The 14,888-nt window shown below is 34.1% G+C and overlaps 3 protein-coding genes, 1 long non-coding RNA gene and 1 pseudogene across 4 annotated transcripts; all 5 read right to left on the bottom strand.

Annotated features, from left to right (window-relative positions):
* Positions 1–609: 609 nt before the first annotated feature.
* Positions 610–3,218, bottom strand: LOC112698121 (putative uridine kinase C227.14). The gene is made up of 7 exons (XM_072198019.1): positions 2,979–3,218; positions 2,691–2,824; positions 2,576–2,619; positions 1,807–2,464; positions 1,324–1,354; positions 1,186–1,244; positions 610–1,089 (listed from the first exon to the last, which is right to left on the bottom strand). The coding sequence occupies exons 4-7, from the start codon at positions 1,933–1,935 to the stop codon at positions 1,012–1,014; spliced, it is 297 nt and encodes a 98-aa protein (XP_072054120.1). The 5' UTR covers positions 1,936–2,464; positions 2,576–2,619; positions 2,691–2,824; positions 2,979–3,218; the 3' UTR covers positions 610–1,011.
* Positions 3,219–5,212: 1,994 nt separating this feature from the next.
* Positions 5,213–7,444, bottom strand: LOC112696279 (lysine histidine transporter 2-like; annotated as a pseudogene).
* A 1,238-nt stretch (positions 7,445–8,682) lies between these two features.
* LOC112696280 (lysine histidine transporter-like 2) lies at positions 8,683–10,886 on the bottom strand. Its single transcript, XM_072196441.1, has 6 exons — positions 10,697–10,886; positions 9,842–10,618; positions 9,637–9,746; positions 9,287–9,378; positions 9,128–9,196; positions 8,683–9,026 (listed from the first exon to the last, which is right to left on the bottom strand). The coding sequence occupies exons 1-6, from the start codon at positions 10,747–10,749 to the stop codon at positions 8,928–8,930; spliced, it is 1,200 nt and encodes a 399-aa protein (XP_072052542.1). The 5' UTR covers positions 10,750–10,886; the 3' UTR covers positions 8,683–8,927.
* A 1,275-nt stretch (positions 10,887–12,161) lies between these two features.
* Positions 12,162–12,869, bottom strand: LOC112696283 (uncharacterized). Its single transcript, XR_011861957.1, has 3 exons — positions 12,734–12,869; positions 12,575–12,643; positions 12,162–12,473 (listed from the first exon to the last, which is right to left on the bottom strand). It is a non-coding gene; the product is annotated as an uncharacterized lncRNA (long non-coding RNA).
* A 420-nt stretch (positions 12,870–13,289) lies between these two features.
* On the bottom strand, positions 13,290–14,361 carry LOC140172997 (lysine histidine transporter 2-like). Its single transcript, XM_072196442.1, has 2 exons — positions 14,144–14,361; positions 13,290–14,065 (listed from the first exon to the last, which is right to left on the bottom strand). Exons 1-2 carry the CDS (start codon positions 14,194–14,196, stop codon positions 13,465–13,467), a joined length of 654 nt encoding a protein of 217 aa, XP_072052543.1. The 5' UTR covers positions 14,197–14,361; the 3' UTR covers positions 13,290–13,464.
* Positions 14,362–14,888: the final 527 nt, after the last annotated feature.

The raw sequence follows: 14,888 nt of genomic DNA on the forward strand, positions 1-14,888 counted from the left end.
CGTATACGAAAAACCTTGTTAACGACAGTTGAGTTTCACTATATAACATATTCTTTTTCAAATTACTGATTGCCAGAACAATAAATTAAGTCTATCTATGGATGTAGATATATTCCAATTAAAAAGAAGGAAAAGAAAAAGAGAAGAAAAGTCTAAATAAGGCTATAAATAAATAAACGTTAAAATTGACGAGTTTAACCCAATTAATCTTAAAACATAACTCCTAAAAGTATACCGAATTGTTGATTTCAAAGCCAAAATGGGGAAGCCAAACACTAACTTGGATAAAATCTATTTGTAAGCGAAGGATTTAAACTATTTTTAATGAGAATTGCAATTGTAAATAATAATTTTTACATGATCATATTCAATTTAATTAAGTTCTGTGAAATTACCAAACACATATTAATTAAAAATTTGTATAGATTTGTCTAAATTATTTATGTGGGATGTGTAAGTATGTAGCATGTAGTTTGGGTGGGAACCATATATAATTGGAAAAGAGTGATGCTAATGTATAACCACTTTTAGAATTACTCAAATGTACAGGAGACTCTGCAGGGGAAGAAGAGAGGGGTATTAGGCAGGAAATTAATTAAAACGGGAATAGCAGAGTGAAGAGCCCCTTTATACCAAGGCTATTTTTCTTAAATTTACAATATTCATAAGTGTATATACTGTACTAATACACTCTACATGCTTCTGAGGTTGAATTCCTCACTGGAATAACACCTCCACATTAGTACACACCAGTTTTATTTTATATCCTGTAGCTGATACCTGGTTCCTATTGAAACAATGGAGTTCACATGGATTTAAATATTGGGTCATTTTTCTTAAGAGTGGAGATAATTCATTAAACTTTATTTTCTGATCTCATCCATGATGATCATTTCTCTTCTTTTACGCGTAAGCTTTAAATTATTCATCATTTAGCCTTGTCCGAAATCATGTCTCATGTCAAAAATATATAAAATCCTTATCATTGGGACTCATCTTGATGTAAGATACTCACTGAATATTCACAAAGATATCATCTTCCACTGGGTCCCCAACCCCATGGTCAAATGATGGAACATAGACGAATCCCTGAAGATATTGTTTCCCAACAAATTTGGCTCAGTAAATAACCTACATAGTTGGATATAATCTACAAAAGACAACCCATACAAAGATAAACCTTACATGAATTTTAAGATTCTTAAAACACGCAAGTAGACGTGATGGATTGAATGTCCATGGAGCTGAAATACCAATTGAAATATCAGTGTTTTCTCTACAAACACAATGTCTGACATTTGTGCTATAAAAGAGATTCCTTACCTCCCCTTCTGGCATGTGCTTCCTCTGGATTCTATTATCAAAAACACCATTCAGAATTATAATTTTCCTTGCTATTAAACAAAAGCAAAGAAGCTCATTCACTATACTCCAAAAATTCAAAAAGAAATTCTGTTTCTTGGTAAAGGTGATACTTTTGTTTTATGTAATCTAATCTCCCTTTGGTTGGAATGTAAGATCGATTTTGGTTCTACCTCCAAAAATCAACAAATAAGAATGTCATGTTCATTTTCCAATCTTTGCAGACTACCTATTAGATATTGTAATATGCAAATCAGCACTTTCGACTTTCAAGCACACATTTGACTGTCTTCAAGCTTACAATTTCAAGAACAGTATTATGGATGATGTGAAGAGATGAAATGAATTATGAATGAAAATTCATATCGACAACAACCAATGGTAAGCACAAGAAAGATGGAAACCATCCAATGGAACTACAATAGCAACATCAGGAGGTTGAACCTGGGAGTCCATGGAAGAAGCTCTCTCTGGCCAAAGCTTGTTTACCCGGCTGACTACTTCATGTGCAAGAGTGCTTTTTCCAGCACCTGGCGGACCAGCCAGGCCAACAATGTGCATGTACAATAACATAAAAATAACAAAGACGTGAATATAAATGGAGCCACAAACAAAAGGATGACAGGATCAGATTTATTCTGATGTAGGAGACATACGTAATACATTTAACTGAAGAAGATAATTAAGATGTTCTTGTAATTGATTATTGATAATTTAATGCAAAATGGCAAGTAGAGTATCAGAAAGGTAAAACAGCAGCTGTGAACAATGAGGCCTTCCTAACAGAAGAAAAACTTTGCCATAACTCAAATTTTAAGCAATAAATTATAGCCAGGATTTTGATATACCTAGAATACTTCTTTAACATAGAGTGAACAGGACCAACAGTATAAACCTTCAACTGTAAAAGGATTTGGCACACAGTACTAACATGCAGAGATGGATGTACACGAGTCTGTACAATTGTGGTAACATTCAGAACCAACTCCACTAGTTTTCAGAATTCCACAAAACAAGAACTTACTTAAAATTAGGGCTTGATGACACTGATGCTGAAGGTAGAAGGGGTGCAGCCAATTCATCATATAACTCTTCAACTCCACTGCAAGGGAATAGAAGTAACTAAATGAATTCAATTCATCGCCATTTCTCCCTCAGAAAAAAACATTTCAGATAATTTGCAGTTTCAAATGACACCCATTCATACTATTACCTTTTCTCTACTATATGAACCTACCCCTTCTCAGCAGATAAAACCTGTGAGAGCACAAGTTGATTATTATTTGTTTTCAATTTTTGACTATAATCGAAAAGATGAAAACAAGAACCTTAAAGAGAGCAATCTTGCTACTGCCATAGCCAGTTGGAGCAAAAGGCAACGGCGAAAACTTGTTATCGCGCGTGACGGGTAGCAAAAACCGGTTCTGATGGCGAGCTCCGACTGTTCTTAGCAACAATGGTTCTGTGGCAACGATAAAGCAAAAGTGAACCAATTACACTAAAACGATCACAAAAACAGAGGTATTCTTGTTTACTTATACATTTCTAAATGCATGCAAGATGCGATTGATAAAAACAATCAATTGAAAAATCAGAGACTGAAAATAGAAGCACACCAGCACGAGAAGATCTCTGAAATGTTGAACAGAAGGTTGCTTCCATATTACTCTCACGTTCAACAATGGAGAGTTGGAGACACTACTCACTTCTTTTTAAACTCACGAACAATTGTAAAGGTTACATAGATTGTAATAACAACTTGAGAGGAGATGTAAAGAATAATAACACCTTAGGATCCCAAAAACAAGAATTGACTCATTCAAATTCAATTACTATCTAATAGCTTTCTTTATTTTAGCTTTCTATCACCAAACTTTAGCTATAAAATAGCAGTACATTGTTCTCTCTATGTAACACACTTAATAGCATATAACAACTATATACTCAGTCAATATCACTCTCTTTTTTTCTCTCTTGTTCTTCATCATATTCATTCTTCTTGAATATTCTTGACATGGGACATTAAACAAACAAAGATGCTTTACTTAACAAAAAGTGATACAGGTAATTGATGCACAAAATCAAATTTAGATAACACTGGCTACAGTGCATGCAAAATACAGAGATAGCTTCCAACTAATATACCAAAAAAAATAAGGTGAGGTAGACTAAACTTGCTGTTATTATTTTTAACTCGTTACTGAGTAAATGATGAGGAACCGGACCCTTTTGGACCCATCAGGTAAACGCTTACAAAGTAAAAGATTTTCCATGGCTGTATAAGCATTGCAGACCTGCAAGCAAATTTAAAAACAACATATGGAAGAGTACGCTCGATATTAGAAACATTCAATTATAAAAGAATCAAGACATTATGTAAATACTCTTTAACCATGAACTATTGGCTTTCTGTTCACAATAAAATTGACAAAATGAAGATTCTAACTCAAATGAAACATAGAACTAGAAAATACAGGAGGAAAACTGATATGCTACCTGATTTTGGATGGCCATACTTAGAAGATCTTGATAACAAGATGCATGCACATTTTCCAAACCAGGGCATTGAAGTAACAACCTCTCTAAATGATTCAATGATGGAAAAAAAATCAGTCCCTTATGTAAATACTAAAAGTTGTGTCAAATTTCAGCTAAAAAAGTATTGACCACAAAAGAACATGGACATGAAAGAGGTGCCTACCTGGATGCAAATTTTAACAAGAATTTAGGTTGAGATCAGTAAGTTGTGGGCAGTTTAAATATAAAGCCTGTGTATTAAATAAAACAACAAATTCTAAATATTAGATGCTTGAGAAATAACATGCAACAAAATAAACTCTTAATTTATAAAACTCACATCCAAACCAGAACAACCCCACAAACTAAGTTTCTTTAAACGGCTATGTTTGATGATTAGCTTTTGGTTTGTTAGGTGACCATTAGCAATAGATCTGTGCTGTAATTCACAACTATTGTCGTCTGCAGTCGGACCGTTAGAATTAGGATCACATATGGTCATACCACAGTCCATAAGTTCAAGGTTTGGTAACTGAGCCATAGCAAATTGAATACCACCTGAAACACGTGACAGCATAGGGGCAAAGAGAGTTATATTTGTCAGGTAGCTGAATTAATAAAATGTTCCTTACTTGAAGACACATAGGGGCAAAGAGCAAGAAGTAGTCTTGTCAATGTTTCAACGAATACATTGCAAATCATTCCAATGCCACTGTCACTTATGCCAGATCTGAGATATAAGTTACAATTAAACATAATTTCAGAAACATATAGATAACGCAGAGAGTTATATTCACACAAGCATCTTAACCATGTGTCTCTAATCATTTGGTTTCCTTTATCTTTGTGTACATTGTCGAGTTGCCAAGTATTTTAGCTGTCTACAAGGCCAATGCATTTCATATTTCCTATAGAGAAACTTGAAGACAGTTAGCATGAAGGGACACATGCCCACTGAGATCAAGTAATTCCAAATTTGGGTAGCTTGAAGCAATTGCAGCAACAGATGCATCAGTTATTTCAGATCCAAGAACAAGTGACAACATTCTCAACTCCCTTATCAATGGTATAAACAAAAATTTGGGTAGCTAGTTTAATATCTATTATACAAATAGGAAAAAGAGAGTTTACTTTCAATGCCTCTAGCCCACTATCAGTCGGAGAATGTCATTTTCTCTAAAAGAAAAGAAATGCTTATTTACAATCATTTATATCAGCTGCAAAACAATAATTAAGGAAGCCAAATATACATGGCCGATTATGCAGATTTTATAGTTCTAACAAACATAATCATCACCCAAATTTTTTAAAAACAAAATAATGAAACCAACATTGTTCAATACAAAGCAAACATGATCCAAAACATATAATTAAACATTATCCAAGTCTCTAATCAACCAAACATTGTCCAAATTATAACTTAAAGTACAACCAACAACCATTCTAAACACAAACACAAAAGTAACATTCTGAATTCAATCATAATCGTTAAGGTAAAAGCCCACTCGACAAGCCCGCCTCAAAAGTGCTTAATTCCATTCTTGATGTGCATTCCCATCAACCAACATTGAGCACAACAAAAAATTAATGATTGCATAAGCTCATGAAAAAAACTTGTAGTTCTTGGCTAAGACAATGATATTCCTCAAAGCACCAATAGGTGATAGTGTCATTATCAATACTCCAATAACAATGCAAATCTGAAATTCAAGGATGGAGGAAAAAAATTGGCTAGTATCCTCATTGATAATTTGCAAAACTGAAGATGAACTTATTAGTAGTTGAATCCAAATGAACTTACCCAATTAATTGTCCAAGACAAGCCATATTTTCTAGGTTTCTTGAGCTTAAGCCATATGATGCATGGAAGCTGCAAGTAGCCATAAAATAAGACCAACTAAGCATGTATATACATATATAGTGGTTTGGATAAATATTTATAGTTACTTATATATAACTTACAAAGTATGAGGTGGGAGCAAAGGCAAATCCACCAAGAAATCCAAGAAGAGAACCAAAAAATAGGATGCGAATTCCTATTAACATTGTGATTCCTGCAAAACAGGATTTGAAATTTGGCTAGAAATCAATTGAAACCACTTGTGGTATGAACTAAGATTACTAAACTAAATGATCATGGCAGGGTTAAATGGTAGATACTATATACACAGATCTTAAAATTATGTACCCGCAATGATTTACATTAAAAAATTATAACAAGAATTTATTTAAGACAATATAATAATAAGAGGTCTGTTTAATTTATTTTATTTGAGTAAAAAATCATAATAATAATCATAATAATCACATACCAACAAATAGAGTGCGAGTTATGACACGTAAGGTGGAAGAAGGTGAGAAGTTCAATCGTGTTACCAAATAAGTTTCAATCATATCAAAGACTGGCATTGCAAACACTTGAGTCATAAAAAAATGGAGTTATGAAATGGTCATTCCTTGTGAGTATATCTAATAACGGGTGAAACTAAATAATAGGAAGAAAAGTAGTGACCTGATAGCCTCCAACGACGTGGATGACAACAAAGAGATTAGCTATGGCAATAAGCCAAGCAGGGTGTTCGAGTGTGATGAGTATGTTATCATCCACCATGTTTCCAAACATGTAGTAGCCAACAAAGGCAACAGGGAAGTAACATATTGCAACTCCAATGTATGCCCAAATACACCCTTTCCACATTGGTACCTAGGAAGGCTTCTCTACCGTTGAAGGCATTGTTGCTTGAATCTCTAGCACCACATTGTGTCCTGCATATGCAAATGCCACATCTCCCAATGCAGAGAAGAAATTGAGCACACCATCACTCGTGCTTTTCATCTTCACGTTATAGGACACATCTGGTGTAATCCCTTTCTTGATGGATGCACCCCAAGCGATGAACGAATAAGTCAGAGACATCACTGCTGCACTAAGAGAGATGGCAGAAATAGAGTTGAAGTTGGGGAGCTGGGCAAGAACGAAGTTGATGGAAGCAAAGACCATGATCCAATAACTGGTCTTGATTGGCGTGCATTCAGGGCAAAAGGTTTCGTGAACCTTTTTTTATTGACTTGCCTCCGGTCACCATGTAGACGATGCATGTTCCAACTTCAACCAGCAATTGTTGGGGAACCACAATCCACAGACCAAGCTTTTCCCCAAATGCTTCTTGACCTAGTTCGTGGTACCTATCAAGTCTCTTCCCTCCCGGTACCATCTCCTGCATCTCAACCATTTGCCAGAGCATGTACAACGTGATAACCCATGACAAGATCATCACCGTGATTCCAAGACCCCTACATTCATGCAACTTCAATCAATTTCTTATTCGTATATTTACTACAATAAACATAGTGTGTTAAGAATCTACGTACCATCCCATATGTGTCATTGCATACGGAAGGCTCAGAACACCGGCGCCCACCATGGCTGTCAGATTGTGAAATGCAGAATACCACCATTTTGCATTTCTTGAAGCAGTGATCAGAAGCCATTCTTCAAGGCTCTTTTGCTTTGATGCGGATGCTGATGATGCTGAACCTTCACCACTTCCTTCTTTGTCGAAACCCGTCTCTTTTTAGTTTCCAAGTAAATGTCACCACCTTAACCAGTTATAAATAGCTCGCGGAAAAATGGTTAACCCAATTTCAGCGTTGAAACTATTATTTCCATAGACATTTACGGACAATCTAAGACTAAGATTAGCTTGAAATTAGCTATATATTATTACTGTTGCTTTCTTTAGAATATTATAGTTGTAAAAACCGTTGGAATTTAATTTGAGAACAACCAAAGTAAACGCTCGTTTGTCAACTTCATCTATTTTTGTACTTTTAAGAGATATGATATAAACATATTAATAAGGTACAAACAAAATAATGGTGAACAAATAAAGAATATAGCAAAGTGTATTATAACTCATGTTTGGATTAGTAGATTAAAAAAAGGTTATTAATTAGAATGAATATTGTTTGGTTAAGTTAATAATAATAAATTCAAAATTCCCTTTGAATGTATAATTACTAAAATTGAATACAATATTGCACCTTTAGTCCATTTTTATTTTTAAATTATGTTAATAAATTATGCGAGTATTGTTATAAACAAACGGTCTAAACTTTTACGTGTGTTACATAAATGTTATATATAAGAGGCTATTTATAAACTAGCCAAAAAAAGAAAAATTACAAAAAAAAACTCTTTGTAAAATTTCTTAAAAAAATTTTAAACTCACAAATTGCGCTCTATTTTGTTTAAGAAAACTTTTTCTCTTCAATTTTAGTGATCATATATGGAAACTAAAATTGAGAAGCTCTATTTTAGTTTGAAGTCTACTATTGAAAAACCTAACAAATAAGCAACATTTTCTTGTTTTGAGTTTTCACATGAATTTTGTTAAAAAAATATAAGAGAGCAGTAGAAAAAGAATTTTGTATGTATTCAAGTTGTATGAAATAATATAATATAAAAGAGTATTTAAAACAAGTGACAGCATTCTCAACTCCTTTATCAATGGTATAAACAAAAATTTGGGTAGCTTGTTTAATATCTATTATACAAATAGGAAAAAGAGAGTTTACTTTCAATGCCTCTAGCCCACTATCAGTCGGAGAATGTCATTTTCTCTAAAAGAAAAGAAATGCTTATTTACAATCATTTATATCAGCTGCAAAACAATAATTAAGGAAGCCAAATATACATGGCCGATTATGCAGATTGTATAGTTCTAACAAACATAATCATCACCCAAATTTTTTAAAAACGAAATAATGAAACCAACATTGTTCAATACAAAGCAAACATGATCCAAAACATATAATTAAATATTATCCATGTCTCTAATCAACCAAACATTGTCCAAATTATAACTTAAAGTACAACCAACAACCATTCTAAACACAAACACAAAAGTAACATTCTGAATTCAATCATAATCTTTAAGGCAAAAGCCCACTCGACAAGCCCGCCTCAAAAGTGCTTAATTCCATTCTTGTTGTGCATTCCCATCAACCAACATTGAGCACAACAAAAAATTAATGATTGCATACGCTCATGAAAAAAACTTGTAGTTCTTGGCTGAGACAATGATATTCCTCAAAGCACCAATAGGTGATAGTGTCATTATCAATACTCCAATAACAATGCAAATCTGAAATTCAAGGATGGAGGAAAAAAATTGGCTAGTATCCTCATTGATAATTTGCAAAACTGAAGATGAACTTATTAGTAGTTGAATCCAAATGAACTTACCCAATTAATTGTCCAAGACAAGCCATATTTTCTAGGTTTCTTGAGCTTAAGCCATATGATGAATGGAAGCTGCAAGTAGGCATAAAATAAGACCAACTAAGCATGTATATACATATATAGTGGTTTGGATAAATATTTATAGTTACATATATAACTTACAAAGTATAAGGTGGGAGCAAAGGCAAATCCACCAAGAAATCCAAGAAGAGAACCAAAAAATAGGATGCTGATTCCTATTAACATTATGATTCCTTCAAAACAGGATTTGAAATTTGGCTAGAAATCAATCGAAACCACTAGTGGTATGAACTAAGATTACTAAACTAAATGATCATGGCAGGGTTAAATGGTAGCTACTACATACACAAATCTTAAAATTATGTACCCGCAATGATTTACATTAAAAAATTATAACAAGAATTTATTTAAGACAATATAATAATAAGAGGTCTGTTTAATTTATTTTATTTGAGTAAAAAATCATAATAATAATCATAATAATCACATACCAACAAATAGAGTGCGAGTTATGACACGTAAGGTGGAAGAAGGTGAGAAGTTCAATCGTGTTACCAAATAAGTTTCAATCATATCAAAGACTGGCATTGCAAACACTTGAGTCATAAAAAAATGGAGTTATGAAATGGTCATTCCTTGAGAGTAGGTCTAATAACGGGTGAAACTAAATAATAGGAAGAAAAAGTAGTGACCTGATAGCCTCCAACGACGTGGATGACAACAAAGAGATTAGCTATGACAATAAGCCAAGCAGGGTGTTCGAGTGTGATGAGGATATTATCATCCACCATGTTTCCAAACATGTAGTAGCCAACAAAGGCAACAGGGAAGTAACATATTGCAACTCCAATGTATGCCCAAATACACCCTTTCCACATTAGTACCTTGGAAGGCTTCTCTGCCGTTGAAGGCATTGTTGCTTGAATCTCTAGTACCACATTGTGTCCTGCATATGCAAATGCCACATCTCCCAATGCAGAGAAGAAATTGAGCACACCATCACTCGTGCTTTTCATCTTCACGTTATAGGACACGTCTGGTGTAATCCCTTTCTTGATGGATGCACCCCAAGCGATGAACGAATAAGTCAGAGACATCACTGCTACACCGGGAGAGATGGCAGAAATAGAGTTGAAGTTGGGGAGCTGGGCAAGAACGAAGTTGATGGAAGCAAAGACCATGATCCAATAACTGGTCTTGATTGGCATGCATTCAGGGCAAAAGGTTTCGTGAACCTTTTTTATTGACTTGCCTCCGGTCACCATGTAGACGATGCATGTTCCAACTTCAACCAGCAGTTGTTGGGGAAGCACAATCCACAGACCAAGCTTTTCCCCAAATGCTTCTTGACCTAAATCGTGGTACCTATCAAGTCTCTTCCCTCCCGGTACCATCTCACGCATCTCAACCATTTGCCAGAGCGTGTACAGCGTGATAACCCATGACAAGATCATCACCGTGATTCCAAGACCCCTGCATTCATGCATCTTCAATCAATTTCTTATTCGTATATTTACTACAATAAACATAGTGTGTTAAGAATCTACGTACCGTCCCATATGTGCCATTGCATACGGAAGGCTCAGAACACCGGCGCCCACCATGGCTGTCAGATTGTGAAATGCAGAATACCACCATTTTGCATTTCTTGAAGCAGTGATCGGAAGCCATTCTTCAAGGCTCTTTTGCTTTGATGCGGATGCTGATGATGCTGAACCTTCACCACTTTCTTCTTTGTCGAAACCCGTCTCTTTTTAGTTTCCAAGTAAATGTCACCACCTTAACCAGTTATAAATAGCTCGCGGAAAAACGGTTAACCCAATTTCAGCGTTGAAACTATTATTTCCGTAGACATTTACGGACAATCTAAGACTAAGATTAGCTTGAAATTAGCTATATATTATTACTTTTGCTTTCTTTAGAATATTATAGTTGTAAAAACCGTTGCAATTTAATTTGAGAACAACAAAAATAAATGCTCGTTTGTAAACTTCATCTATTTTTGTACTTTTAAGAGATATGATATAAACATATTAATAAGGTACAAACAAAATAATGGTGAACAAATAAAGAATATACCAAAGTGTATTACAACTCATGTTTGGATTAGTAGATTAAAAAAAGGTTATTAATTAGAATGAATATTGTTTGGTTAAGTTAATAATAATAAATTCAAAATTCTCTTTGAATGTATAATTACTAAAATTGAATACAATATTGCACCTTTAGTCCATTTTTATTTTTAAAATATGTTAATAAATTATGCGAGTGTTGTTATAAACAAACGGCCTAAACTTTTACGTGTGTTACATAAATGTTATATATAAGAGGCTATTTATAAACTAGCCAAAAAAAGAAAAATTACAAAAAAAAAACTCTTTGTAAAATTTCTTAAAAAAATTTTAAACTCACAAATTGCGCTCTATTTTGTTTAAGAAAACTTTTTCTCTTCAATTTTAGTGATCATATATGGAAACTAAAATTGAGAAGCTCTCTTTTAGTTTGAAGTCTACTATTGAAAAACCTAACAAATAAGCAACATTTTCTTGTTTTGAGTTTTCACATGAATTTTGTTATAAAAAATGTAAGAGAGCAGTAGAAAAAGAATTTTGTATGTATTCAAGTTGTATGAAATAATATAATATAAAAGAGTATTTAAAACAAGTGACAGCATTCTCAACTCCCTTATCAATGGTATAAACAAAAATTTGGGTAGCTTGTTTAATATCTATTATACAAATAGGAAAAAGAGAGATTACTTTCAATGCCTCTAGCCCACTATCAGTCGGAGAATGTCATTTTCTCTAAAAGAAAAGAAATGCTTATTTACAATCATTTATATCAGCTGCAAAACAATAATTAAGGAAGCCAAATATACATGGCCGATTATGCAGATTGTATAGTTCTAACAAACATAATCATCACCCAAATTTTTTAAAAACGAAATAATGAAACCAACATTGTTCAATACAAAGCAAACATGATCCAAAACATATAATTAAATACTATCCATGTCTCTAATCAACCAAACATTGTCCAAATTATAACTTAAAGTACAACCAACAACCATTCTAAACACAAACACAAAAGTAACATTCTGAATTCAATCATAATCTTTAAGGCAAAAGCCCACTCGACAAGCCCGCCTCAAAAGTGCTTAATTCCATTCTTGTTGTGCATTCCCATCAACCAACATTGAGCACAACAAAAAATTAATGATTGCATACGCTCATGAAAAAAACTTGTAGTTCTTGGCTGAGACAATGATATTCCTCAAAGCACCAATAGGTGATAGTGTCATTATCAATACTCCAATAACAATGCAAATCTGAAATTCAAGGATGGAGGAAAAAAATTGGCTAGTATCCTCATTGATAATTTGCAAAACTGAAGATGAACTTATTAGTAGTTGAATCCAAATGAACTTACCCAATTAATTGTCCAAGACAAGCCATATTTTCTAGGTTTCTTGAGCTTAAGCCATATGATGAATGGAAGCTGCAAGTAGGCATAAAATAAGACCAACTAAGCATGTATATACATATATAGTGGTTTGGATAAATATTTATAGTTACATATATAACTTACAAAGTATAAGGTGGGAGCAAAGGCAAATCCACCAAGAAATCCAAGAAGAGAACCAAAAAATAGGATGCTGATTCCTATTAACATTATGATTCCTTCAAAACAGGATTTGAAATTTGGCTAGAAATCAATCGAAACCACTAGTGGTATGAACTAAGATTACTAAACTAAATGATCATGGCAGGGTTAAATGGTAGCTACTACATACACAAATCTTAAAATTATGTACCCGCAATGATTTACATTAAAAAATTATAACAAGAATTTATTTAAGACAATATATTAATAAGAGGTCTGTTTAATTTATTTTATTTGAGTAAAAAATCATAATAATAATCATAATAATCACATACCAACAAATAGAGTGCGAGTTATGACACGTAAATTGGAAGAAGGTGAGAAGTTCAATCGTGTTACTAAATAAGTTTCAATCATATCAAAGACTGGCATTGCAAACACTTGAGTCATAAAAAAAATGAGTTATGAAATGGTCATTCCTTGAGAGTAGGTCTAATAACGGGTGAAACTAAATAATAGGAAGAAAAAGTAGTGACCTGATAGCCTCCAACGATGTGGATGACAACAAAGAGATTAGCTATGGCAATAAACCAAGCAGGGTGTTCGAGTGTGTTGAGGATGTTATCATCCACCATGTTTCCAAACATGTAGTAGCCAACAAAGGCAACAGGGAAGTAACATATTACAACTCCAATGTATGCCCAAATACACCCTTTTCACATTGGTACCTTGGAAGGCTTCTCTGCCGTTGAAGGCATTGTTGCTTGAATCTCTAGCAACACATTGTGTCCTGCATATGCAAATGCCACATCTCCCAATGCAGAGAAGAAATTGAGCACACCATCACTCGTGCTTTTCATCTTCACGTTATAGGACACGTCTGGTGTAATCCCTTTCTTGATGGATGCACCCCAAGCAATAAACGAATAAGTCAGAGACATCACTGCTGCACCGAGAGAGATGGCAGAAATAGAGTTGAAGTTGGGGAGCTGGGCAAGAACGAAGTTGACAGAAGCAAAGACCATGGTCCAATAACTGGTCTTGATTGGCATGCATTCAGGGCAAAAGGTTTCGTGAACCTTTTTTATTGACTTGCCTCCGGTCACCATGTAGACGATGCATGTTTCAACTTCAACCAGCAGTTGTTGGGGAAGCACAATCCACAGACCAAGCTTTTCCCCAAATGCTTCTTGACCTAGTTCGTGGTACCTATCAAGTCTCTTCCCTCCCGGTACCATCTCACGCATCTCAACCATTTGCCAGAGCGTGTACAGCGTGATAACCCATGACAAGATCATCACCGTGATTCCAAGACCCCTGCATTCATGCATCTTCAATCAATTTCTTATTCGTATATTTACTACAATAAACATAGTGTGTTAAGAATCTACGTACCATCCCATATGTGCCATTGCATACGGAAGGCTCAGAACACCGGCGCCCACCATGGCAGTCAGATTGTGAAGTACAGAATACCATCATTTTGCATTTCTTGAAGCAGTGATCGGAAGCCATTCTTCAAGGCTCTTTTGCTTTGATGCGGATGCTGATGATGCTGAACCTTCACCACTTCCTTCTTTGTCGAAACCCGTCTCTTTTAGTTTCCAAGTAAATGTCACCACCTTAACCAGTTATAAATAGCTCGCGGAAAAACGGTTAACCCAATTTCAGCGTTGAAACTATTATTTCCATAGACATTTACAGACAATCTAAGACTAAGATTAGCTTGAAATTAGCTATATATTATTACTGTTGCTTTCTTTAGAATATTATAGTTGTAAAAACCGTTGCAATTTAATTTGAGAACAACAAAAATAAACGCTCGTTTGTCAACTTCATCTATTTTTGTACTTTTAAGAGATATGATATAAACATATTAATAAGGTACAAACAAAATAATGGTGAACAAATAAAGAATATACCAAAGTGTATTACAACTCATGCTTGGATTAGTAGATTAAAAAAAGGTTATTAATTAGAATGAATATTGTTTGGTTAAGTTAATAATAATAAATTCAAAATTCCCTTTGAATGTATAATTACTAAAATTGAATACAATATTGCACCTTTAGTCCATTTTTATTTTTAAAATATGTTAATAAATTATGCGAATATTGTTATAAACAAACGGTCTAAACTT

The sequence above is a fragment of the Arachis hypogaea genome, chromosome 6 (genome assembly GCF_003086295.3).
Source record: "Arachis hypogaea cultivar Tifrunner chromosome 6, arahy.Tifrunner.gnm2.J5K5, whole genome shotgun sequence".
Taxonomy (NCBI): Eukaryota; Viridiplantae; Streptophyta; class Magnoliopsida; order Fabales; family Fabaceae; genus Arachis; species Arachis hypogaea.